Genomic DNA, 27,426 nt, shown 5'->3' with positions numbered 1-27,426 from the left:
CTATAAATATTATGTCATTAAGCGATCTCTGTCTAATTTATATAATGTCATTGAATAATATTAAACACTAGTTTTTCAAATAAAACATAATTAAAAAATAAAAAAATAATTTTTATTTTTATTTTTATTTTACTGGATCGGACTCGGTTCAATACATATTGAGTTTTGAATCAGACTTGGTCCGACTAAAACTGGTTCGACCAGAACAATGGAGCTGACTATACTATTTAATAAATAATATAACATGCTAATTGCACTCTTTACTAAACAATTCATTTAGCATGAATAATGTATATAAAGTAGTAATTACTTGCTTTTTTTTCCCCTAATGTTTTGGATGCAAAAATATTATGAAACCATAAATAATAAATTATGTTTTACTAGACAGATTATATCTATATTTTAAATAAAATATAGATGCAATTTCATTACCAACCAGCCTCTAAGCTTGAGCTTTAACAAAATCTTTTACTTAGTATATCCTTCGTATACATATCATCCTCAGGGCCACTTCTAAGATAGTTGACTCCTTATGTTTGATGGTACTTTTTCCCAACCTTTGCTTGTCAATGGTTCAGTCTCGACTCTCAAGCTTAAGGTGTACGCGCACAAGCTGAGCTTAAATTTATTTATTTTTATATTTTAAAAATATATATTTTTTTAAAATATTTTTTATTTATTTTTATTTTTTAAATAATTTTAATATGTTAATATTAAAAATAAAATATATTATTTTAATATATTTTTAAATAAAAAATATTTTTAAAAATAATTACGATAATATTTTCAAACAAGTGTAACCTTCCGAACCCTGTTTGCGGGACTGATGGTGTCACCTACACTTTAATTGCATTGACGATGTCTGCAATGGTGTGGATGTTGTCAAGAAAGGGGAGTGTTATGTCTAAACACTTTGAGTCCATAAAATATTAATGTCTGCTCCCATCATCCCCCATCTTCCTTTTAGTTCATAACTAGAAAATTGTTATATACTCACAATATATATATATATATTTTTTTGGTGTAAACACTTTATTTTTATCGTATAAAATTTATTGATAGATTTATTAATAAAAATGTGTTATTAACAAGTATATATCAATGATATTATATTTATTAGTAGTTTTATTAATTATATGGGTATTTGGATCAAATTGTGGATATCTCAACTAAACTCATGAATTTTAAAATTAACAATTATGTAAATCTTTAATAACAATCATATTAGTAACTATAAAAAAATAAATTTTTTAATTTTTAATTTTGCAACTATAAAAAAATAAATTTTTTAATTTTAAATTTTTATCATTTAACTATCTACTAGATAATTTTCTATCCATTGTTTTTTTACTGAGGGATGGAACAAAAAATTATTATCGTTAGTGATAAAAAGAAGCACTGACCATTCTACAAGTTTAGACTGACAGATTTATTTATTTATTTTTTTTAACTATCATGTTTTTTATGCACCTCTGTTATTGTTTTCGTACATGTAAAGATTTGGAGGCAAATATTAATAAATGTGAATAAGACGAGACCTTAAGTACATTCAACCTGGATCCTCTAAGGCCCAATAATCGGCGTAAGATGGGCCTGAGCTTCAATACAATTAACCCACTACGCTTGCTTATTTGCTCTCTCCCATTGCTTTACACCGCGGCCTTGTGCTGTTTCACCAATCGAATCGAAGACAAGTACCGTTTTCCCCTTGCCTCCGTCTCCATATTTTCCCAATTTTTAGAGTTAGGTTAGATCCACCGATCCTAAACCCTAAACAAAAAATTAATCCATGTCGAAAATCTCAGCAATTTTCACTTGCGTCACAATTTTCTTATTGAGTAGTCTCTGCTTCCCGATCGCGGTATCGGAAACTGGCGCTGGAATATTGATTCAAGAAGTAACAAGAGAGGATGGTAAAGGTGATGTATGCGCAGGATTAAAAGCACCCGCTTCATGTCCGGTCAATTGTTTCCGTGCGGACCCCGTGTGTGGCGTCGATGGCGTTACTTATTGGTGTGGGTGCGCTGACGCCTTGTGCAGTGGCGCTCGTGTTGATAAATTAGGGGCTTGTGAGGTTGGGAGTGGAGGGAGCTCTTCTCTTCCTGGTCAGGCACTTCTTTTGATTCATATTGTCTGGCTTATCTTGCTTGGGTTTTCTCTCTTGTTTGGGTTTTTTTAATCTGACAGATTTACGATTTGACTTTGATTCTATGATTATTTTCCCTGTATGTATTATCCGTGTTGTTGTGCTGGGGTTGAGATGATTAGGGTTTGTGCGAGATTTTTTGTTCGTGTAAAAATATTCATTTGAGTTAATATCATACTTGTTTCATTCTTTTTTACGGATATTATTTCTATGGTTCTATGTGACTTGATCATCTTGGTGCATCTGGCATTGTATTCGAGGAACAGAAACCTCTCTCCTTTTTTTTTTAAAACACAAGTTTCATTGTAATTTACGTTTTGGATGGTCTCTTTCGTTCTTTCCAGAGGTTGTCTTCTGTTAGTATGTAAGAATCCTTCCTGTTAGCATGTAAGAACCTATTTTATTTGCTGTGCTTGTTTTGATCTTTACAAGGAACAATATCATTTAGAGTTCAGTTGGTGTGTGCACAAAAATCGAAAATTAGGCTCATATAGAAACATGTAAGGTCCTTGCGGAGTATTTTAGTGGGGAGGGATGGCACTACTCTCTCCACATTTTAAATGGAAAAGGATAGTCTAGAATTGTCTTAGATGCATTATAATTTCTGAAAACAACGTGTAATGTGCCCACTTTCATTTCAAAGTTACATTTATCTGATTTATCGACTATCATGCTAGCTCTCTTTTGTATAGACAGATCGACTTACAATAAAAATTGCTAGCTACTCCAATTCCAAATACTACTGCTAGTTTATGGATGTTTTTTTTTTTATAAAAAAAATCTTTGATCATTCCCACAGTATTAACTGGAGCCGCATCTCGATGTTCTCTGCATTCACTGTTTCATGCGTTGAAAAGGACCAAAAAATTCGAAGAGCAAACTTTCAATATGAAGTAGCTTCACTATAAATCTTAAACTCTCGGATTTTTGCACGACCCCATTTTTATTTGTGTGCCTCGTTTTTTAGTTTTCGACACCATTTTCTTTTCTTTCCATTGCAATTATTTCGGTGTAGGTATATTCATAAAATAGCTGGCCTCTAAAAAGTGTTTCAGAATAAACGACAATAATAGAACCAGACCGAGCATTGCCAGTTCCACGCACGCACTACATAAGGATATCCTAGTGTTTATCAAACGAACATCAGGGGGCAAGAAGATGTTCCATTTAAATATGTAGAGATTAGACAAGAAAACGACTGCACTAAAATTTACCAGTCAGCACAATTGATAATTGCTTATCCAAAGCATAGTAAACTTCACAAGAGGTTTGACCCGGCCAATTGGGACCAAATGGTAAAGTTTTGAGTTAATCTAGAAAAATAAAATAAAATAAAAAATATATTTGAAATTTTAATATTTCACATGAATTTTTTTTAAAATAATGTATGTGAATGTAGATTATAAAAAAAATGTGAGACATGAAGTATAGTATAATTATTCCACATCAAAAAAGGTAATACAATTCATTTGAATTTTGGCCATAAAAAAAATATAATATAGTTATTCCATATTGAAAAGTTAAATAATTTATGTGAATATATATTATATGTAGTTATTTTATACCAAAAAGATTTTGAAAAGTTAAGAAATATTGCATGTGGATATAAATTATATATAGTTATTTTATATTGTATAGTTAAGAGACGATTTATGTATATGTAAGCTACTAAAAAATATAAGATATGAAATGTAATATAATTATTCAATATTAAAAAATTAAGAAATAATTTATATAAATATAAACTATATATACCTATGTAAGAAACAATTTAACAATCTAGTGTATGCATGCTATAAAAAAAAGTGAGGATATGTATTCTTAAATTAGTTTTTAATTTTTAGAATTTATTAAAAATATAAAAAAAGTTGACTTTCACTTGAATTATGTTAGGTCACTGGGGTTTTGAGCTTTTATGATTTGAAACTATGGTAGATTAACCCAGGTTCATAACTATGCACCAAAGCACGCCTAAGCATTTTGGTTTTTTTATTTTTCATTTATTACAGACCTGTTTTTTCGTGGTGAGAACAATAAAAGCATGCCTAACATTCTTAACCTTCGCAACTTAGGAAATGCAAGATGCTCTTTACACTTTTAAGAAATACTGTTAGCCTGTGATAAGGCCATGTTGTGCCATTCCCGATAGCCACACAACATCCCAAAGGTTGATATTGCCACAGTACCAATATGCTTTCATGGTGCGAACAGTCTTCACATCCACTTCTGAAAGGATGGATAAGCAAAGTATATTTAAGTCACCTCTAATAAATCATCATCAATAATTTACCAGCAAGTTTTCCATGCCTCCCAAAGGACATTGTCCATTATAGTAACACCCCACTTGCAAGAAGAATATCAGAACTTTCATTACAAACTATCAGGAGCTTGAGGAAACAATTTGACATTAAAAATTAAATGAGTAAAACAGATCTTGGGTGTACAACAATCTGTTGTTACCATCACGTCGGTCTTATCAATTGTGATTTCGAGGGGGCAATTCAATAAACTCCCAATTCTTTCACTCTCCAGCATAAACAATAGTAAACTCATATCTACCAAATGAAGCATGCAAAACTGTCCTGTTATTTTGATCTCAAACAAAACGAAAATAAGTATCAGCGACAGTTAGTTACAGAGAAACATATTGCCTTCTGGTGCACAGGACATTGAAGGGATACATCAAGATCATTACGATCCAATGCTGCTCAATGCTTATTACATTACCTGCTGGCTTCACCATGCAGGATTGGAGATTTAGGATGCACGCTGCCGGTCCATGCTTCATATTGGCCTCTTTCCTGATGATTGTTTTGGAGTACGTTATGCATAGACCACTGAAAGAAGAGTAGAGAGCAATAAGTTCCAGAGATCTCCGATCTATTAAGGCTAACTCAACAGATAATCACGAGTAGTAAATCTCTTGAACGATTGGTCAATTTTCCATATGTGCAGGTGTCTGGTATTGGCTCTTATAGTTCTATTGCTACTTGGATCTTGCTACCGTGCATGGTGGGCAGTCCCTCTGGAAGTTGGCACGAAATCATAGATCAAGTCACTATAGTAACCGAGAAACAAGAGACAATGAAAACCAGAAGCCAAGACCCAACTAAACATTTTTAAGTACCTCTGTCTCTTCAGCATTGTAGAGCGACTTGTTCAGTGCATTACATGCTTAACTGGAAGATTTGTCAGTGCGATTTTCATTGTACAGATGGCTATCTGGCGTTCCAGTCTGTTCCATTCAGCATTCTGCTGGTCAATATCAGCAACAGAGTGGCGAGACATTGACTTGAACAACTAGTTCATGGCTCTAGATGGAGCCTGATTCAACCCAGGTATGGTACAAATGCTCGCTTCAATATTATCTGGAAGGAGTTCTTGAGAGAATCATTCACTTGCCAGCACAACTAATTCTTATGATCCTTGAACCATTCTCGTGAGGAAAAATTTGTTTCAAGGAGAATCATCTTTTTGGCGCATAATTGATGCCTTTTGGTACCTTAGCTTTTCAATCTCTTTTGCTAGAAAGTCCAAAGTCGTGTCTGTGACATGGTTTGGCAAGCAGCCTGCGTCCAACATCATTTTTAAGAATTTATATGCGTCTTTCAACCGACCTGTCTTGCTATGAACTTCAATCATAATATTATAAGTAACCACATCAGGATTTAATCCACTAGTCTTCATCTGTTCAAAAAGATTGTTAGCTTCATCAATCCTACCAGCCTTTCCCAGTGCATCAATCAGGGTGTTATACATAACAATGTCAAGGTAACCACCTTGCTTCAGTAGCTTATCTAGAACGGAGCTGGCTAGATCTGCTCTCCCCATTTTCCCCAACCCTTGAATCACCAAATTGTATGTTGCGATGTCTGGTGGGCAAACCTTTTCACCCATTTCATTAAAAACATCCCATGCCCTATTGAAATAACCCTTCTTCACAAAAGAACTCATGATAGAATTGTACGTGTAACTCAAAGGGTCCACGCCCATATCAGTGAATATCTCAAACAACTTGCAGGCTAAGCTCAGCTTTCCCTTGGCCAAAAATATAGACAAGAACGTATTCACCATATCAATATCAAAAGAGCCTGCCCCTTTAGCTTGAACTCTCTGGCCCCTAGCCAGCGAAAATAGCTGAGAAGAAAGGTCAGTGGATTTCGCTTGATTGGCCAAATGATCCATGTGCGGAGATGATGATCACTGATCAGTGTCAGCAGACGAACTCTTCTCATCCTCGGTCGCACCATCATCTGACCTTGACTTAGGGGAACTTATTGAACTCATAATTTCCTGGAGGCCACCAGTAGATGGAAACAATGGAGTATAATCCTCTCTACTTCTAGGTGGATTTTTCAATAAAGCCTCCATATCTGCCCTCCATTTGAGAACATTTGGTAATAGATTAACATCCCTTATGTGCTTCATCAACCTCTCTGTGCAATCCCACCTACCTTGTTTATGAAATGCAATCAAGAGCGATGTTATAGTAATTAGGTCAACAACAAAGCCTCTTTCCTCCATTTCTTGCACTGAGTGCAGTGCTTCCTCGAGATGACCTTTCCTACAAAGTAGCAACACAACAATGCTGTAGGTAACAGCATCCACAAATTGACCCTTCTTCTTCAAACGACAAAATAAATTGTAACCAGCTTCAGCCCTGCCATTCTTGCACAACCCATCAATCAGAATATTGTACGTCCAACATGAGGCCCTCACTCCATCCTGAACCATCTTCTCGAACAACTGGCATGCTTCCATAACTTTCCTTGCCTTGAACATCCCATCTAAAAGAGAATTGTACACTACGGTATCTGGTAGGAACCCATTGTACTGCATTTCACTAAAAATCTTTGTTGCATCTTCCATTTGATAAGATTTACAGCACCCTTGTATAAGTATTCGATAAGTAAAGGCATCAGGCTCATGACCAGACACCTTTAATTCCTCATACACAATCACTGCGTCCTTCACCTTCCCAGCCAAGCATAGAACATGAATCAGGCTATTATAGGTGCACAAATCAGGATCCAGTGACCCAGAAGCCAAACTCTTTTCCTTCATCTCTTTAAAAAGCCTCAAAGAAGTAGCAGATCACCCCAACAACCAAATGCATGAATGCAGATGTTATAACCCCATGTATTCAACTCGAACCCCCTTTCCCCCCTCAATTTAGCAAAAACAGTCTTGAATTCTGCTTTCATTTCTCCATTTCGAAGCGCAACCAACAACGCGTTGCATGCAACGCAGCCCGGAAGTGAAACACCAACAGCATTCTCTTCATTACCATTAGAAGCTTCTAGATGCTTAAACATTATAGACAATGCTTAACCCACCTGGTTTTTCTTCGCAAGTGCAACGATAATAGAATCATACATATGGGGGTTCGGGTTAGATCCTAATTCCTCCATGTGATCAAGAATGTCAAGGGAAGAGTCAAACTTCCCAGATCGAATAAATGCATCAAGCAACAACTTAAAAGTCTCGGACCCAACAACAACACCATCATTCTTCATTGAATTTAGCAAATTAGGAACTTCTTCAAGGTACCCAGAACGGCACAAAGTGGAAAACATTTCAGAGTATGTGCTCACCGAGTGTTTGTAAATATGCCGGAGAGAACACCATTTGAAAAACTCCATTTTCGTAGAGCTGTCAAGAGAGTTCCTCCGTAGGATTTGGAGAACCAGAGATTCTGATAGAGGAATTGAATCTGGGTCCAGACTACGAGTGCCCGACTCGGAGAGGGTCTTGGTTAGATAAGCCACCAGGAGTATGTTTCCCATTTGGTACGATGACGATGAAGATGTAGATAGGGGGGTTCGTGCGTGGTGTAATGTGTTTGGTTTCGGGGTTTCCTTTGGAAATCCAAAACATGAATGTCTTAGTTGTCTGGTTGTTGTTCTGCATCTTGACATTGCTGCCACCTGATTCTTGTTTTATAGGATTAGAAGGCTGTGAAGTGGAATTGATTTCTAAGTAATAAATTTTATTTCATTTCATTTCATTAAAGAATTCTAATGTGTCGAATGAAATCTTTAGTGATAGAACTAGCCTCGGTGCCTGGTTTTACCGCGAGGCTGTATTATTTAAAAACAAAAAAATATTCAGGCATTTAAATGGGATAAAATAATGATATAAAAAATTAGTCACGATAAGATTGTAAAAAGGCTGATTAAAGTTAAGTTAACAAGCGATATTTTGTTAAACACTCGGTACAAATTATATAATTAAAATAACTTAATAAAAATACGAAGAATTATAATTTTTTTTAAAAAATAAGTTAATTTTTTAAATATGTGAGTCAATTCATTATAGTTGTCACACTCAATCTAAAAAATTTATAAAATTTAATTTTTAATAAATTAAATATAAAATCATAAAATAAATTATATACAAAATTTTTAAATAATAGCACTATAAAAAATAATCTTTAAAATTATGATTTTTTTTTATTATCATTATTAGCATTATTGTTATTAGTAATAATAATAACGATCTTTTGGATATTATTACTCTTTTCACAATTATTTTTATTATTAATATTCTCGTAATAATAGCAACAGTTTTATTGATATTATTACTATTTCACAATTATTTTTATAATTATTATTATTACTATTATGTTTATCACTTTTTATCACTGCCTTTCGTGTGCTTCATGGCCTGGGGATAGCTCTGCGCTTTCCCAAGATTTCAGGAAGTCTTCTGATCATCCCAGCACAGTTCCTGGTATCATTTTCTTTGTAGAATCAAGAGATTATCGAGCTTCACCCTGGTATGATACGGTTGCAGGTTTCACTAAGGTGACTTCTCAACTCAACTGCAGGCTTTAGTCCTTTGACACCTTCTCCGCAACAATTTTCACAGATTTCACAATATTTTCTGCAGCATTTTTAATACATTCTATGTGATTTATGACTGAATATCACTAAAAAGGACTGAATGTTGGACATCTAGTTGAATCAAACACACTGTGGTTCAACCAGATGTTCGAGTAGGATGACATTTGACACAGTTTCGGTCACCCCCACTGCATTTCCTTCAATTTCGTTGTCAAACCATCCGTGGAGGAAAAATTCATCAGTAATTAAGAGACAATTCAAAAGGTCAATGACTTCGATTCCCAGATTCAGCAAGCATACATGATTTTTTTTTTAAAGATCAAATATAAGACACGACATTTCTTGGTGTTGGGTCTATCTTTTTCTTGTAATTGTAAGATATTCTCTAGTCACCATTAATAAATTTTCTTTTATATCATTGAATTGATCATCCATCTTGTATACCGATATTATTGTAATTAGAGATTCAATATGCCTTCAAAGTCCACTTTTTTTTTTTTTTAATTTATGCCACCTAATTTAATAAATTATTTTTTGAAATGTTCTTTTTCTTTTTTTAATTTATGCCAACTAATTTAATAAATTATTTTTTGAAATGTTGTGTTTTATATCAGCAACAACTTTAAATCTCGTGTTTTATAGATACATTAACAAATTACACTAAATATTTAAACTCTGTTATTTTGATACTTTTTTGTTTTTTGAAGTGCTAATAAACGAAAAAACCCAATATTTTATTATCAAATTTTAGAAATTTTTTTAGAAGAATTACAGAACCTTCCTAAAACATGATCATCCATTATTGTCTGTTGTAATTACCTTCACTGTTTACATATACTTCGAGGACACGTATATCAAAATCGATGAATAAGGTTACAAATATGTGGAACATTTCCGCTTCTCACTTCCTCGGTGTTAAGCCATCTTCTGTGCTCGTTACTCAGGGCTGCCAGTCTGCTTCTTTCTACGGACTCCTGTTCAAAGGAAATGAAAAGGAGTAAACAAACAAAGGATGGCATGAAACAGAAAACAGGAATGCATCGATTCTTGACCGACAAAACATTTGCGAAATAATTCCAATGTGTCTTTTTAAGTCTTATAGGTGCAAGCATCTAGAATTATCCATAGACTAGTATAAATTTAAGTGTTGAGAATATTGTAATCCAAGTCCATAAAGAGAAACACAGAAGAAGCGAAGAAAGGCTAGGTGAAGGTAACAGGTTCTTATCTAAGAGATGAGGTGGTACAAGAGAGATCCCATATGATGAAAAGAACTCTAGCTAAAAGAGATGTAAGATGGAAAATGGACAAGGAGGCGTGATAGAACGCAGCAATCCGATAAAGAGTTGGGCAAATGCAAAGGTCACTTGAAAAACCAAATCTTGAAAGAGAGATGTTTGACTAATGAAATGTGGCAATAATGACAAGAGGAGAAAAATGACTAAGAGTAGCCATGTTAGGACAAATACAATTGCTAAAGCAAAGAGATTGAAGAGATGCTCAAGATGAAGATGTAAGAGAAAGGAAATTATGGCAGCAACGTAGTCTTCCAACCAACTATAATGTGACAGTAGCTACAACAAGGCAATGATTGTGTGCCGAGGGAAATGGTAACAAGAATAAGAAAGTTTGCAAGAATCGGCAACACATTTTCTAATTTCAAGGATTGTGAGATTTTTAAAATTAAGAGGGAGTGTTGGAATTAATTTTAAAGTCTACATCAAGTGTCCTTTTACTTCTTCAACGAGCATATACAAGTATTAATGATATTGTTATCCTATTAAGTATCTAGAATTATCCATACACTAGTATAAATATATGTGTTGAGTGAATTGCAATACAAGTCCAAGTCCAGGACTTCCTCTCATTTGAGAGTAATATAATATAAGTTAGAGTTCCCTTCCTACCTTCTCTCCTAATTTTCTCCAACAACAGGTACTGACATCAGAGAAACACAAGGCAAGTGATGTAAAAAGGAGAACATGTGCCTCACTTTGGTATGAAATGAGATAGAGCAGGGGAAACCATGTTCCTGGGATATATCTTTTCATAATCAAGTGAATGGGGCAGAGAGAATCAAGCACGATTTTTTGCAGCATAACGCAAAAGTGAACAACCTAGCAAGCACTGCACGCATTTCCAATGTCTTATGTACTTTGTTGCTTAACTACGAAACATCTGTGACAGAAGAATGACAACAAAAATAATTTGGTCTTAACTCATAGTATTAGAAGACAATGGTTCTGACAATTGAATAAGTCATTCTATCCAATAGGTACATTTTCTCTATCATATTTCTATGAAGAATTATCAGGATTTTAAGCTTCTTATTAACAGGAAATGGATTGGGTAATGTGCACAAGTAATAGCAGCCTAAATCTTCTATATTTATGGGTTGTAGATTATGGTCCTTGATATTTAACTACACAGCCTTTCATATGCTAAATTGTCTAAAGTCATGGGCAAGAAGATCATGGTAGTGAAGATTAACTACACAATGCCATACAGTAATTCAAGGATGAGAAAAATTAAACTTATTATCAATTGGAAATGGCAAGTGAACAAAGAACATTTTGATAAAAAGATGAAGGCAAATTAGTATCAGCCAGCAGTACAGGTCATTGACCTTAAGTAATTTAAATGGTTTCAATTCTTTTCCATAACACATGCAAGAAAGCATAAGGCACCGATATGCCAACATACAAAGAAGGAGGCTTCAATTTTGAAGGTCCTACCAGTTCTTGGTGACATGCTCCGCATGGATGTCCTTAAGAGATACTATCCATTGTACGCCTAGTAAAGTTTAAAACAAGTACAGATGACTAATTAAGGGTTGTTCAACAAGCACTTACCAGCAGGGCTCTTGCTCCAAAGGACCTGACCATCTACAGCAGTAAGGTGTTCATCATCAAGGCGCTTCCATGTTTTGACAGACTTAACAACTCCCCAACCTCCTTGCTCTGTCTTTTCCAAAGATGCCAACACCACCCTCGCTCTCCTTGACCACCCTGCCTTCCCATAGGCATGGTATCCAAAACCCCCAGCATAACAAAGTTGTATACCAGTAAGCTTACCACAGAAGTCATTGAGATGATCATGTCCGATGAAAACAGCTTTCACATCCCCAGCTTCTACCATGGTTGTGAAGAAGCCCGAGTTCACAGAAGCAGAGCTAATGCCTTCTTGTCTCACTCCTGTGAAGCTTGATGAATCAAAACTTGCAAATTCAGGCAATGGGATGTGAAAGAACACCAGCCCAGGTGCAGGTCCTTTCTGAGCCTCTGGCTCTCTCATGTATGCTCTCTGAATTGAAGGGGAAAAATGGGAATCCAACAGCTAATAAGTAAGCTAATGCAACTTTTAGAAGTTTAAACTATGCATAATGTAGATTCTACTTGTGTGTAGACAAACTAGTGACTCTTTTTACAGATAAATGATGAAAGTAAAGCATACAGTGACCTACTAATTACTTCAACCGTATAAAAGAGTGGTGTTATTACCCGAAGCTTCGCAGAGGTGCGTTGGAACCAAAGCTGCTGAGAGGGTTTAATCCAACCATAGCCAGGGATTGCAGGAACTGTGGAGTAGTCTCCGCTATCAAGGAAGTAAAGATTAAGAGCTGATTTATTTTCAAATCGTGAACCTTTAACCCCGCCAATCTCCAGGTTATAGTTCCCAAAACCATCAATGATGTGTACCTCCGCGGGATTGACTTGAGAGAGAGTATTCTTAAGGCCAACAATATGTTTCATGACCCCTTCCCTTGACAAAGTGGATTCTTGGTCATGGTTCCCCAAAATAGCAGCCCACGGGATGTTTGATGCAATTGCAGGCTGAAATGCAGCAGTCAGTGATTTTGCAGCATCCGTGGCATCAAAGCCAAAGATGTTATCCCCTATTTCACAAAGTGCCAATAATACTTCCATTAGCTCAGATTGTGAAAGGAGCATACTTTTTAGAGCTTACCCACTACATGCCATACATACTATTACCAAATTACGAAACATGCTTCGGTAAACAAATTAACAACTGGGTGTTGTTGTTTATATCCAAATTTCAGAATAACAATCATATATAGACCAAAAAAGAAAAAAGAAAAAAAATCAGAACCAAGAACATAACTAGGAATTAGGAAAGGAAATGGTAAATAAGAGTATAAGAGGTACCAGTGAAAACAATAAAATCGGGCTTCTCTGCTTGAATCATGCGCTCAACAAAGGCAGTGGTGTTGAGGTCAGAGCAAGTAGGCATCTGATTTGGGAACACATCGAGGCAAGACGTGGTCTTGCCATCCGCATAGTGCATATCTGCCACTTGCAGTATCTTGAACTGTCCATTTTTTCTAAATCGCAGCTCTTTTTTCACACCCAACACAGATTTTGGAACGAAGAAGCAGAGAGAAAAAACCACAAACCCCAAAAAGTGGGAGGGTGAAACACTTGGTGTGTTCTTCTTCGCCATCGTTGTTATCTACCTAAAATCGGCAAACCCGATTCCGTCAGCATTGTCTTACAGCTATAGATATAGGGAGAGTGGGTCTCGTCGTAGTTTGGCATGCAGCCTAAAATCAAATATTTAATAGTGCCCAAAAGGATATTCCTTTCCTTGTTGCGTGGTCTTTGGTGGTCTTTGAAAGGTGTCTTTTTTTCTAAAAAAATATTTGTTTTAGAATCAAACAGGATTTTGGGGCAACGCGAGATGGAAGACAGGGGCTGTTTTATGTTCTAATCTTTCACTCAAATATTATTTTATTTAGATCTTAATTTTGAGAACTCTACGATCAATTCAAAAAAAAAAAGTATTTGATGGAAACATTAAAAACATGATGAATAAAAAAAAAGCTCATGTATTTTATTAAAATAAAATAAAAGATAGAGTATAAGCAGTGATTTCGAGCGTTTTTTTATTTAAAAAGTAATTTAAAAAAATTAATACTTTTTAATTTGAAATTAATATTTTTTTAAAATTTAGATCATTTTGATATTTTAATATTAAAAATTTTTTAAAAAAATTAACATATTTTTAAATAAAAAATATTTTAAAAAATAATTACTATATCCTTTAAAGTTAAATAATGTATTATCAAATAATAGAAAAAATAATGAAAGACAGGCTAAAACACTTGTTTGAATTGATGTATTTAAATAAAAAAATATTAAATTTCATATACTAGATTAAAAAAAGAGAGTAAAAGATAATGTATTAATATTGTAATTAACCCTTTATTTATTTATAACAAATTGATCTTTTTATATTCGTCTACACCAACGTGATGCTAGTTTTTAAGTTTAAATGAATGTTTAGAAATTCTGTAATTTTTATTTTAATTTCCCTTGAAGATTATTAAATTAATTTTTTTTATTAATTTTCAATAATTTTAATATGTAAATATTAAAAATTAAAAAAATTATTTTAATATATTTTTAAATAAAAAATATTTTTTAAAAAAATAATTTAAACTACAATATTAAATACATGTTAAATCCTCTTTAAAAACAGTAAATTGCTTTAATATCTAATATTTTTTTAAAATTTTAGTTTCAACGTGAAAAAATATTATTTGTTTAAAATTTAAATTTTATTTAAAATTAATTTTTATATTATTTTAATATTCTAATACCAAGAATAAATTTTAAAAAATAAAAATAAAATTATTTTAATATATTTATAAAAAAAAAACTTTAAAACACCATTACCGACACATTCCAAAACAGGATAATAATTGCCCTCGCCGAAACGGATCTTGACGTGTGATTTGGTTGCACATATAACGGGGGTCATCGACCAAACACAAAAATAAGGATTTCTTGGACATATAAATGAAAAATACAAAAATGGTTGCACATATAAAATTTATTTGTCGCCACTTGAACCAATCCATTAGGATTAGCCATAACAATCGTTGACTGACCATTTCCAGTATTAATTAATAAATTATATTATTATTATTATTATAAATTATTTTTTAGACCGATCAGTTGCTAATGTTATTTACTATAATCATCAATCACCATTTTCATTTTTTAAAAGAAACATCAATATTTATATAAACAATTTCTTGCTAACTTTTACATAAACTGCGAGCTATGAAGTTGAGAAAAATAATAATGTTAAGATGATGTGCATTTTAAAAAAGAATAAAAACTAATGTTGAATAAGAAAAATCAATGTTAAATAATAAAAAAAATAAGTAAAAATACATATCAATTTATATTAATTCATTAAACTTGTGACTCGAATCATCTTACCAGAAGCAATAAATTTGAAAAAACCTCAAAAACCTGATTCTCAACTAATTAAATATTAAAAAACAAAACTAAAAAAAAACATACAAGAAGATAAAAAAAAAAAATAGCAATTGTAAGATAGAAAAAGGCTTGAGCTTGTCTAAGTTAATTTACCAAAACCACAAATCAAGTTATGAGATTAAGATAACCTAACAGAAAAAAAAATTCATGAAATCTAATTTTTAAAAAGACCAACATCAAATTATAAGATGAAAAAAAATCCAAAAAAATAATGATATCAACCCTTGTTAGCCTATAAAACACATATTTTGGGTTATTTGATTGGTAGCATCAAATATAGAAAAACAATAAAAATCAATTCTTAATGGATCAAATATTAAAAGGAGAAATAAGAAGAAAAAAAAGTTAACCACACAAAAGGATCCAGAAGGAAAAAAAAGGTGTGAACCCACTCGAATTAAGTTGTCAAATTCGTATTCTAGGTCATAAAACCAGTATAACTCTATAAAAAAGAAAATGAAGAAAATCATCAAACCTATTTTCTTTTTATAAAAAAATTCAGTATCAAGTAATTAGATCAAAAAATAAAATAACTATAAAAAATAATGAGAACCTGTGATTCAGGGCATTTGATTGGAAGTATCAAACTTGAAAAAACCACAAAGCCCAAATTTTAATAAATCAAATGTCAAAGTATGAAATTTTAAAAAAAATCAATTACCAAAAAAAAATTAAAAAAAATAACAATTAAAATAATGAGGATTAGATTTGAAAAGAAAAAACAAATTATAGGATGAATAATTTTGGATGCAAGTGCTAAATTGAAAAGAAATATCAATTTTACAAAAGAATTAAAGAAGAAACTATCAATAGAATGAATATCAAATTTAAAAAAATTAAAAAAATATTTTTTTTGATTAAATGATAAAATTGAAAACAATTAAGAGTTTACAAAAGAGACAAAAGAAAATGAAGGGAGAAAAAGAAGAATCAGGGCTAAATTTGAAAACTAAAAAAATATTAAAAAAATAAGATTGAAGGATGTAATTAAAAAAACTTATAAAAAAATAAAAATTAATACTCAAATATACTCATCCAAGATGATTTCCCTAAAATTTTAAATGCCAGACACAAGTTTTAAGGGAGGAGAAAAAAAAATTATTCTGACAATAATCTGTCGAACAAAACTCAATATGCACCACTTGTCGAGGAAGAGAACATCACGAGGAATCCAATAACATAGTAAAAAAAGAAAATTAATCATAGGAGGATGATGCAAGCACTATCAAATCGTCATGATGTCCTCCCATGCGCATGATAGGGGTTTTTATATATTTTTAATTATTACAAAATACTAATTTAACCCTCTAGCAACCTTATTATAACAAAGAAAACCAACATGAAAATACAAAAATACCCCTAAAAAAAAGCTTAAACTAATTTTGAAATAGGGGTTGTTTTAGTAAATTTATCATGTTGAAAAATATGAAATTTCTTGGGAGTGGAGGGAGCTCTTCTCTTCCTAGTCAGGCACTTCTTTTGATTCATATTGTCTGGCTTATCTTGCTTGGATTTTCTCTCTTGTTTAGGTTTTTTTAATCTGACAGATTTATAATTTAACTTTGATTATGTGATTATTTTCCCTATATATGTTATCCGTGTTGTTATGCTGGGGTTGAGATGATTAGGGTTTGTGCGAGATTTTGTGTTCAAGTAAAAATATTCATTTGAGTTAATATGATAATTGTTTTTTTTTTTTATGAATGTTATTTCTATAGTTCTATATGACTTGATCATCTTGGTGCATATAGGCATTGTATTCGAGGAACAAAAACCTCTCTTTGTTTTTTTTTTTTTTTTGAACATAAGTTTCAGTATAATTTACATTTTGGATGGTCTCTTTTGTTCTTTCCAGAGAGGTTATCTTCTGTTAGTATGAAAGAACCTATTTTATTTGTTGTGCTTGTTGATCTTTACAAGGAACAATATCATTTAGAGTTCAGTTAGTGTGTACACAAATATCGAAAATTAGACTCATATAGAAACATGTAAGGTCCTTGCAGAGGTATTTCTACGGGAAAGGATGGCACCAGTCTCTCCGCATTTTAAATGAAAAAGGATAATGTAGAATTGTCTTTGATGCATTAGAATTTCTTCAAAGGTGTTTTCATAAATTTGTGTAATTGTGCCCACGTTCATTTCAAATTTACATTTATCTTATTTATCATGCTAGCTCTCTTTTGTAGAGAAAGATTGACTTACAATAAAGATTGCTAGCTACTCCAATTCCAAATACTACTGCTAGTTTATGGGTGTTTAAAAAAAAAAACAAAGATCTTTGATCATTCTCACAATATTAACTGGCGCTACATCTCGATGGTTTTTGCATTCACTGTTTCATGCGTTGAAAAGGACCAAAAAATTCGAAGAGCAAACTTTCAATATGAAGTAGCTTCACTATAAATCTCAAACTCACGGATTTTTGCACTACCTTATTTTTTATTGTGTGCCTCATTTTTTAGTTTTCGACACCATTTCCTTTTCTTTCCATTGCAATTATTTTGGAGTAGGCATATTCATAAAATAGTTGGCCTCTAAGAAGTGTTTCAGAATAAACGACAATAGAACCAGACCGAGCATTGTCAATAACACGCACGCACTATATAAGGATATGCGAGTTTTTATCAAACGAACATCATGGGGCAAGAAGATGTTCCATTTAAATATGAAGAGATCAGACACGATAACGAATACACTAAAATTTACAAGTTAGCACACTTGATAATTGCTTCTCAAAATCATAGTTATCAAACTTGAGAAAAGGTTTGACCGGACTAAGGCAAAGTTTTGAGTTAACTCAAATCAATTTAGAAAAATGAAATAAAAATTATGTTTGAGGTTTTAGTATTTTATATGAAATTTTTTTGAAATAATATATGTGAATGTGGGCTATATTAAAAAGTGTGTAAAGCATGAAGTGTAGTATAATTATCCCATATCAAAAAATTAAGATAATCCTAAATAAAATATAGTATAGTTATTTCATATTGAAAAGTTAAATAATTTATATGAATATAGTCTAGATATAGTTATTTTATATAGAAAAATTAAGAAATAATTTATGTTGATTTTGAAAAGTTAAAAATTATTTTATGTGAATTTAGGTTATATATAGTTGTTTTATACTGTAAAGCTAAGAGATGATTTATGTAGATGTAAGCTATAAAAAAAATATAAAAAGTGAAATGTAATATAATTATTTAATATAAAAAAATTAAAAATAATAATTTATATGAATATAAGTTATATATACCTATCCAAGAAACAATCTCAGAATATGCTATAAAAAAATGTGAGGCTATGTATTTATAAATTAGTTTTTAATTTTTAGGGTTTATTAGAAATATAAAAATATAAAAATGGTTGAATTTCACTTTTTGGGTCAATAGGGTTTTAAATTAATCCGGTAAGCTATTCAAATTTGACCGAGTTAATTACATCACTGATCTTTTATGATTTGAAACGATTTTAGATTAACCCAGGTTCATCACTATGCTCCAAAGCACGCCTAAGCATTTTGGTTTTTTATTTTTCATTTATTACGGACCTGCTTTTTCGTGGTGAGAACTAAAAAAGCATGCCTATCATTCTTTACCTTCGCAACTTAGGAAATGCAAGATGCACTTTACACTTTCAAGAAATACTGTTAGCCTGTGATAAGGCCACCTTGTGCCACAGAGAGTCAGTCATGTTTTCCGATAGCCACACAACATCCCAAAGGTTGATATTGCCACAGTACCAATATGCTTTCATGGTGCGAACAGTCTTCACATCCACTTCTGAAAGGATGGATAAGCAAAGTATATTTAAGTCACCTCTAATAAATCATCATCAATAATTTACCAGCAAGTTTTCCATGCCTCCCAAAGGACATTGTCCATTATAGTAACACCCCACTTGCAAGAAGAATATCAGAACTTTCATTACAAACTATCAGGAGCTTGAGGAAACAATTTGACATAAAAAATTAAATGAGAAACAGATCTTGGGTGTGCAACAATCTGTTGTTACCATCACGTCGGTCTTATCAATTGTGATTTCGAGGGGGCAATTCAATAAACTCCCAATTCTTTCACTCTCCAGCATAAACAATAGTAAACTCATATCTACCAAATGAAGCATGCAAAACTGTCCTGTTATTTTGATCTCAAACAAAACGAAAATAAGTATCAGCGACAGTTAGTTACAGAGAAACATATTGCCTTCTGGTGCACATGACATTAAAGGGATAAATCAAGATCATTACGATCCAATACTGCTCAATGCTTATTACATTACCTGCTGGCTTCACCATGCAGGATTGGAGATTTAGGATGCACGCTGCCGGTCCATGCTTCATATTGGCCTCTTTCCTGATGATTGTTTTGGAGTACGTTATGCATAGACCACTGAAAGAAGAGTAGAGAGCAATAAGTTCCAGAGATCTCCGATCTATTAAGGCTAACTCAACAGATAATCACGAGTAGTAAATCTCTTGAACGATTGGTCAATTTTCCATATGTGCAGGTGTCTGGTATTGGCTCTTATAGTTCTATTGCTACTTGGATCTTGCTACCGTGCATGGTGGGCAGTCCCTCTGGAAGTTGGCACGAAATCATAGATCAAGTCAATATAGTAACCGAGAAACAAGAGACAATGAAAACCAGAAGCCAAGACCCAACTAAACATTTTTAAGTACCTCTGTCTCTTCAGCATTGTAGAGCGACTTGTTCAGTGCATTAGATGCTTAACTGGAAGATTTGTCAGTGCGATTTTCATTGTACAGATGGCTATCTGGCGTTCCAGTCTGTTCCATTCAGCATTCTGCTGGTCAATATCAGCAACAGAGTGGCGAGACATTGACTTGAACAACTAGTTCATGGCTCTAGATGGAGCCTGATTCAACCCAGGTATGGTACAAATGCTCGCTTCAATATTATCTGGAAGGAGTTCTTGAGAGAATCATTCACTTGCCAGCACAACTAATTCTTATGATCCTTGAACCATTCTCGTGAGGAAAAATTTGTTTCAAGGAGAATCATCTTTTTGGCGCATAATTGATGCCTTTTGGTACCTTAGCTTTTCAATCTCTTTTGCTAGAAAGTCCAAAGTCGTGTCTGTGACATGGTTTGGCAAGCAGCCTGCGTCCAACATCATTTTTAAGAATTTATATGCGTCTTTCAACCGACCTGTCTTGCTATGAACTTCAATCATAATATTATAAGTAACCACATCAGGATTTAATCCACTAGTCTTCATCTGTTCAAAAAGATTGTTAGCTTCATCAATCCTACCAGCCTTTCCCAGTGCATCAATCAGGGTGTTATACATAACAATGTCAAGGTAACCACCTTGCTTCAGTAGCTTATCTAGAACGGAGCTGGCTAGATCTGCTCTCCCCATTTTCCCCAACCCTTGAATCACCAAATTGTATGTTGCGATGTCTGGTGGGCAAACCTTTTCACCCATTTCATTAAAAACATCCCATGCCCTATTGAAATAACCCTTCTTCACAAAAGAACTCATGATAGAATTGTACGTGTAACTCAAAGGGTCCACGCCCATATCAGTGAATATCTCAAACAACTTGCAGGCTAAGCTCAGCTTTCCCTTGGCCAAAAATATAGACAAGAACGTATTCACCATATCAATATCAAAAGAGCCTGCCCCTTTAGCTTGAACTCTCTGGCCCCTAGCCAGCGAAAATAGCTGAGAAGAAAGGTCAGTGGATTTCGCTTGATTGGCCAAATGATCCATGTGCGGAGATGATGACCACTGATCAGTGTCAGCAGACGAACTCTTCTCATCCTCAGTCGCACCATCATCTGACCTTGACTTAGGGGAACTTATTGAACTCATAATTTCCTGGAGGCCACCAGTAGATGGAAACAATGGAGTATAATCCTCTCTACTTCTAGGTGGATTTTTCAATGAAGCCTCCATATCTGCCCTCCATTTGAGAACATTTGGTAATAGATTAACATCCCTTATGTGCTTCATCAAACTCTCTGTGCAATCCCACCTACCTTGTTTATGAAATGCAATCAAGAGCGATGTTATAGTAATTAGGTCAACAACAAAGCCTCTTTCCTCCATTTCTTCCACTAAGTGCAGTGCTTCCTCAAGATGACCTTTCCTACAAAGTAGCAACACAACAATGCTGTAGGTAACAGCATCCACAAATTGACCCTTCTTCTTCAAACGACAAAATAAATTGTAACCAGCTTCAGCCCTGCCATTCTTGCACAACCCATCAATCAGAATATTGTACGTCCAACATGAGGCCCTCACTCCATCCTGAACCATCTTCTCGAACAACTGGCATGCTTCCATAACTTTCCTTGCCTTGAACATCCCATCTAAAAGAGAATTGTACACTACGGTATCTGGTAGGAACCCATTGTACTGCATTTCACTAAAAATCTTTGTTGCATCTTCCATTTGATAAGATTTACAGCACCCTTGTATAAGTATTCGATAAGTAAAGGCATCAGGCTCATGACCAGACACCTTTAATTCCTCATACACAATCACTGCGTCCTTCACCTTCCCAGCCAAGCATAGAACATGAATCAGGCTTTTATAGGTGCACAAATCAGGATCCAGTGACCCAGAAGCCAAACTCTTTTCCTTCATCTCTTTAAAAAGCCTCAAAGAAGTAGTCAGATCACCCCAACAACCAAATGCATGAATGCAGATGTTATAACCCCATGTATTCAACTCGAACCCCCTTTCCCCCCTCAATTTAGCAAAAACAGTCTTGAATTCTGCTTTCATTTCTCCATTTCGAAGCGCAACCAACAACGCGTTGCATGCAACGGAGCCCGGAAGTGAAACACCAACAGCATTCTCTTCATTACCATTAGAAGCTTCTAGAAGCTTAAACATTATAGACAATGCTAAACCCACCTGGTTTTTCTTAGCAAGTGCAACGATAATAGAATCATACATATGGGGGTTCGGGTTAGATCCTAATTCCTCCATGTGATCAAGAATGTCAAGGGAAGAGTCAAACTTCCCAGATCGAATAAATGCATCAAGCAACAACTTAAATGCATCATTCTTCATTGAATTTAGCAAATTAAAGTCTCGGACCCAACAACAACACCATCATTCTTCATTGAATTTAGCAAATTAGGAACTTCTTCAAGGTACCCAGAACGGCACAAAGTGGAAAACATTTCAGAGTATGTGCTCACCGAGTGTTTGTAAATATGCCGGAGAGAACACCATTTGAAAAACTCCATTTTCGTAGAGCTGTCAAGAGAGTTCCTCCGTAGGATTTGGAGAACCAGAGATTCTGATAGAGGAATTGAATCTGGGTCCAGACTACGAGTGCCCGACTCGGAGAGGGTCTTGGTTAGATAAGCCACCAGGAGTGTGTTTCCCATTTGGTACGATGACGATAAAGATGTAGATAGAGGGGTTCTTGCGTGGTGTAATATGTTTGGTTTCGGGGTTTCCTTTGGGAATCCAAAACATGAATGTCTTAGTTGTCTGGTTGTTGTTCTGCATCTTGACATTGCTGCCACCTGATTCTTGTTTTATAGGATTAGAAGGCTGTGAAGTGGAATTGATTTCTAAGTAATAAATTTTATTTCATTTCATTTCATTAAAGAATTCTAATGTGTCGAATGAAATCTTTAGTGATAGAACTAGCCTCGGTGCCTGGTTTTACCGCGAGGCTGTATTATTTAAAAACAAAAAAATATTCAGGCATTTAAATGGGATAAAATAATGATATAAAAAATTAGTCACGATAAGATTGTAAAAAGGCTGATTAAAGTTAAGTTAACAAGCGATATTTTGTTAAACACTCGGTACAAATTATATAATTAAAATAACTTAATAAAAATACGAAGAATTATAATTTTTTTTAAAAAATAAGTTAATTTTTTAAATATGTGAGTCAATTCATTATAGTTGTCACACTTAATCTAAGAAATTCATAAAATTTAATTTTTAGTAAATTAAATATAAAATAATAAAATAAACTATATACAAAAATTTTAAAAATAGCAATATAAAAAATAATCTTCAAAATTATGATTACTATTATTATTAATAAGTAATATAATTATTATTTTTATTATCATTATTAACATTATTATTATTAGTAATAATAGTAACAGTTTTATTGATATTATTACTATTTTCACAATTATTTTTATAATTATTATTTTCATTATTAATATTACGGTAATAATAGCAACAATTTTATTGATATCATTACTATTTTTACAATTATTTTTACAATTATTATTATTATTATTATTATTATAACTACTTTACTATTATTATTTTTATCACTGCGTTTTCGTGTGCTTCATGGCCTGTGGATAGCTCTGCGCTTTCCCAAGATTTCAGGAAGTCTTTTGATCATCCCAGCACAGTACCTTGTATCATTTTCTTTGTAGAATCAAGTGATTATCGAGCTTCACCCTTATATGATACAGTTGCAGGTTTCACTAAGGTCCTCTCAACCGAAGGCTTTAGTCCTTTGACACCTTCTCCGCAACAATTTTCACAGATTTCACAATATTTTCTGCAGCATTTTTAATACATTCTATGTGATTTATGACTGAATATCACTAAAAAGGACTGAATGTTGGACATCTAGTTGAATCAAACACACTGGTTCAACCACATGTTCGAGTAGGATGATATTTGACGGAGTTTCGGTCATCCCCACTGCAATTCCTTCAATTTCGTTTTCAATCCATCGGTGTAGGAAAAATTCATCAGTAATTAAGAGATAATTCAAAAGGCCAATGACTTCGATTCCCAGATTCAGCAAGCATACATGATTTTGTTTTTAAAGATCAAATATAAGAGACGACATTTCTTGGTGTTGGATCTATCTTTTTCTTGTAATTGTAATCGCTCATTATAAGATACACTCTAGTCACCATTAATAAATTAGAGATTTTAATTTATGCCAACTCATTTAATATGCCTTCAAAGTCCTCTTCTTCTTCTCTCTTTTTTTTTTTTTAATTTATGCCAACTCATTTAATAAATTATTTTTTGAAATGTTGTGTTTTATATTAGCAACAACTTTAAATCTCGTGTTTTATAGATACATTAACAAATTATACTAGACATTTAAACTGTGTTATTTTGATACCTTTTTTTTTAAGTGTTAATAAACAAAAATACCCAATATTTTATTATCAAATTTTAGAAAAATTTTTGGAAGAATTACAGAACCTTCCTAGAACATGATTATCCATTATTGTCTGTTGTAATTACCTTCACTGTTTACATTTACTTCGAGGACACGTATATCAGAATCGATGAATAAGATTACAAATACGTGAAACGTTTCCGCTTCTTACTTCCTCGGTGTCAAGCCATCTCATGTGCTCGTTACTCAGGGCTGCCAACTGTTCAAAGGAAACGAAAAGGAGTAAACAAACAATAAAATCATAAAATAAATTATATACAAAATTTTTAAATAATAGCACTATAAAAAATAATCTTTAAAATTATGATTTTTTTTTATTATCATTATTAGCATTATTGTTATTAGTAATAATAATAACGATCTTTTGGATATTATTACTCTTTTCACAATTATTTTTATTATTAATATTCTCGTAATAATAGCAACAGTTTTATTGATATTATTACTATTTCACAATTATTTTTATAATTATTATTATTACTATTATGTTTATCACTTTTTATCACTGCCTTTCGTGTGCTTCATGGCCTGGGGATAGCTCTGCGCTTTCCCAAGATTTCAGGAAGTCTTCTGATCATCCCAGCACAGTTCCTGGTATCATTTTCTTTGTAGAATCAAGAGATTATCGAGCTTCACCCTGGTATGATACGGTTGCAGGTTTCACTAAGGTGACTTCTCAACTCAACTGCAGGCTTTAGTCCTTTGACACCTTCTCCGCAACAATTTTCACAGATTTCACAATATTTTCTGCAGCATTTTTAATACATTCTATGTGATTTATGACTGAATATCACTAAAAAGGACTGAATGTTGGACATCTAGTTGAATCAAACACACTGTGGTTCAACCAGATGTTCGAGTAGGATGACATTTGACACAGTTTCGGTCACCCCCACTGCATTTCCTTCAATTTCGTTGTCAAACCATCCGTGGAGGAAAAATTCATCAGTAATTAAGAGACAATTCAAAAGGTCAATGACTTCGATTCCCAGATTCAGCAAGCATACATGATTTTTTTTTTAAAGATCAAATATAAGAGACGACATTTCTTGGTGTTGGATCTATCTTTTTCTTGTAATTGTAATCGCTCATTATAAGATACACTCTAGTCACCATTAATAAATTAGAGATTTTAATTTATGCCAACTCATTTAATATGCCTTCAAAGTCCTCTTCTTCTTCTCTCTTTTTTTTTTTTTAATTTATGCCAACTCATTTAATAAATTATTTTTTGAAATGTTGTGTTTTATATTAGCAACAACTTTAAATCTCGTGTTTTATAGATACATTAACAAATTACACTAAATATTTAAACTCTGTTATTTTGATACTTTTTTGTTTTTTGAAGTGCTAATAAACGAAAAAACCCAATATTTTATTACCAAATTTTAGAAATTTTTTTAGAAGAATTACAGAACCTTCCTAAAACATGATCATCCATTATTGTCTGTTGTAATTACCTTCACTGTTTACATTTACTTCGAGGACACGTATATCAGAATCGATGAATAAGATTACAAATACGTGAAACGTTTCCGCTTCTTACTTCCTCGGTGTCAAGCCATCTCATGTGCTCGTTACTCAGGGCTGCCAACTGTTCAAAGGAAACGAAAAGGAGTAAACAAACAAGGGATGGCATGAAACAGAAAACAGGAATGCATCGATTCTTGACCGACAAAACATTTGCGAAATAATTCCAATGTGTCTTTTTAAGTCTTATAGGTGCAAGCATCTAGAATTATCCATAGACTAGTATAAATGTAAGTGTTGAGAATATTGTAGTCCAAGTCCATAAAGAGAAACACAGAAGAAGCGAAGAAAGGCTAGGTGAAGGTAACAGGTTCTTATATAAGAGATGAGGTGGTACAAGAGAGATCCCATATGAAGAAAAGAAGAGAGAGCTCTTGCTAAAAGAGATGGAAAATGGACAAGGAGGCGTGATAGAAGGCAGCAATCTGACAAGCAGTAGGGCAAATACAAAGGTCACTTGAAAAACCAAATCTTGAAAGAGAGATGTTTGACTAATGAAATGTGGCAATAATGACAAGAGGAGAAAAATGACTGAGTAGCCATGTTAGGACAAATACAATTGCTAAAGCAAAGAGATTGAAGAGATGCTCAAGATGAAGATGTAAGAGAAAGGAAATTATGGCAGCAACGTAGTCTTCCAACCAACTATAATGTGACAGTAGCTACAACAAGGCAATGATTGTGTGCCGAGGGAAATGGTAACAAGAATAAGAAAGTTTGCAAGAATCGGCAACACATTTTCTAATTTCAAGGATTGTGAGATTTTTAAAATTAAGAGGGAGTGTTGGAATTAATTTTAAAGTCTACATCAAGTGTCCTTTTACTTCTTCAACGAGCATATACAAGTATTAATGATATTGTTATCCTATTAAGTATCTAGAATTATCCATACACTAGTATAAATATATGTGTTGAGTGAATTGCAATACAAGTCCAAGTCCAGGACTTCCTCTCATTTGAGAGTAATATAATATAAGTTAGAGTTCCCTTCCTACCTTCTCTCCTAATTTTCTCCAACAACAGGTACTGACATCAGAGAAACACAAGGCAAGTGATGTAAAAAGGAGAACATGTGCCTCACTTTGGTATGAAATGAGATAGAGCAGGGGAAACCATGTTCCTGGGATATATCTTTTCATAATCAAGTGAATGGGCAGAGAGAAAATCAAGCATGATTTTTTGCAGCATAACGCAAAAGTGAACAACCTAGCAAGCACTGCACGCATTTCCAATGTCTTATGTACTTTGTTGCTTAACTACGAAACATCTGTGACAGAAGAATGACAACAAAAATAATTTGGTCTTAACTCATAGTATTAGAAGACAATGGTTCTGACAATTGAATAAGTCATTCTATCCAATAGGTACATTTTCTCTATCATATTTCTATGAAGAATTATCAGGATTTTAAGCTTCTTATTAACAGGAAAT

General features: G+C 33.3%; 3 protein-coding genes, 1 long non-coding RNA gene and 1 pseudogene across 6 annotated transcripts; 1 reads left to right on the top strand and 4 right to left on the bottom strand.

The window, feature by feature from the left end:
• Positions 1-1,651: 1,651 nt before the first annotated feature.
• Positions 1,652-2,551, top strand: LOC105126219 (uncharacterized). The gene has a single exon (XM_011027012.1). The coding sequence runs from the start codon at positions 1,790-1,792 to the stop codon at positions 2,177-2,179; it is 390 nt and encodes a 129-aa protein (XP_011025314.1). The 5' UTR covers positions 1,652-1,789; the 3' UTR covers positions 2,180-2,551.
• A 2,014-nt stretch (positions 2,552-4,565) lies between these two features.
• LOC105126220 (pentatricopeptide repeat-containing protein At4g01570-like) lies at positions 4,566-8,365 on the bottom strand (annotated as a pseudogene).
• Positions 8,366-9,704: 1,339 nt separating this feature from the next.
• On the bottom strand, positions 9,705-13,538 carry PAP14 (purple acid phosphatase 14). 3 transcript variants are annotated; one of them, XR_842375.1, is made up of 5 exons: positions 13,158-13,538; positions 12,492-12,886; positions 11,844-12,294; positions 11,109-11,169; positions 9,705-9,965 (listed from the first exon to the last, which is right to left on the bottom strand). XR_842375.1 is itself a non-coding variant. In XM_011027013.1 (4 exons), the coding sequence occupies exons 1-4, from the start codon at positions 13,450-13,452 to the stop codon at positions 9,928-9,930; spliced, it is 1,179 nt and encodes a 392-aa protein (XP_011025315.1). In that variant the 5' UTR covers positions 13,453-13,538; the 3' UTR covers positions 9,705-9,927. The 3 variants fall into 3 exon arrangements, 2 of the variants coding, with proteins under 2 accessions (XP_011025315.1, XP_011025316.1); XM_011027013.1 differs by lacking the exon at positions 11,109-11,169; XM_011027014.1 differs by lacking the exon at positions 11,109-11,169 and having other exon boundaries at positions 9,705-9,944.
• A 5,812-nt stretch (positions 13,539-19,350) lies between these two features.
• LOC105126222 (pentatricopeptide repeat-containing protein At4g01570-like) lies at positions 19,351-23,100 on the bottom strand. The gene is made up of 3 exons (XM_011027015.1): positions 22,366-23,100; positions 19,978-22,333; positions 19,351-19,875 (listed from the first exon to the last, which is right to left on the bottom strand). The coding sequence occupies exons 1-2, from the start codon at positions 22,799-22,801 to the stop codon at positions 20,307-20,309; spliced, it is 2,463 nt and encodes an 820-aa protein (XP_011025317.1). The 5' UTR covers positions 22,802-23,100; the 3' UTR covers positions 19,351-19,875; positions 19,978-20,306.
• Positions 23,101-25,860: 2,760 nt separating this feature from the next.
• On the bottom strand, positions 25,861-27,419 carry LOC105126223 (uncharacterized). Its single transcript, XR_842376.1, has 2 exons — positions 26,839-27,419; positions 25,861-26,197 (listed from the first exon to the last, which is right to left on the bottom strand). It is a non-coding gene; the product is annotated as an uncharacterized LOC105126223 (long non-coding RNA).
• Between the last annotated feature and the right edge of the window lie 7 nt (positions 27,420-27,426).

This window comes from Populus euphratica, unplaced genomic scaffold (assembly GCF_000495115.2).
Source record: "Populus euphratica unplaced genomic scaffold, PopEup_1.0 scaffold75.1, whole genome shotgun sequence".
NCBI classification, from domain to species: domain Eukaryota; kingdom Viridiplantae; phylum Streptophyta; class Magnoliopsida; order Malpighiales; family Salicaceae; genus Populus; species Populus euphratica.
The sequence above is the reverse complement of the archived record's forward strand: the minus strand, read 5'-3'. Positions and strand labels throughout refer to the sequence as shown.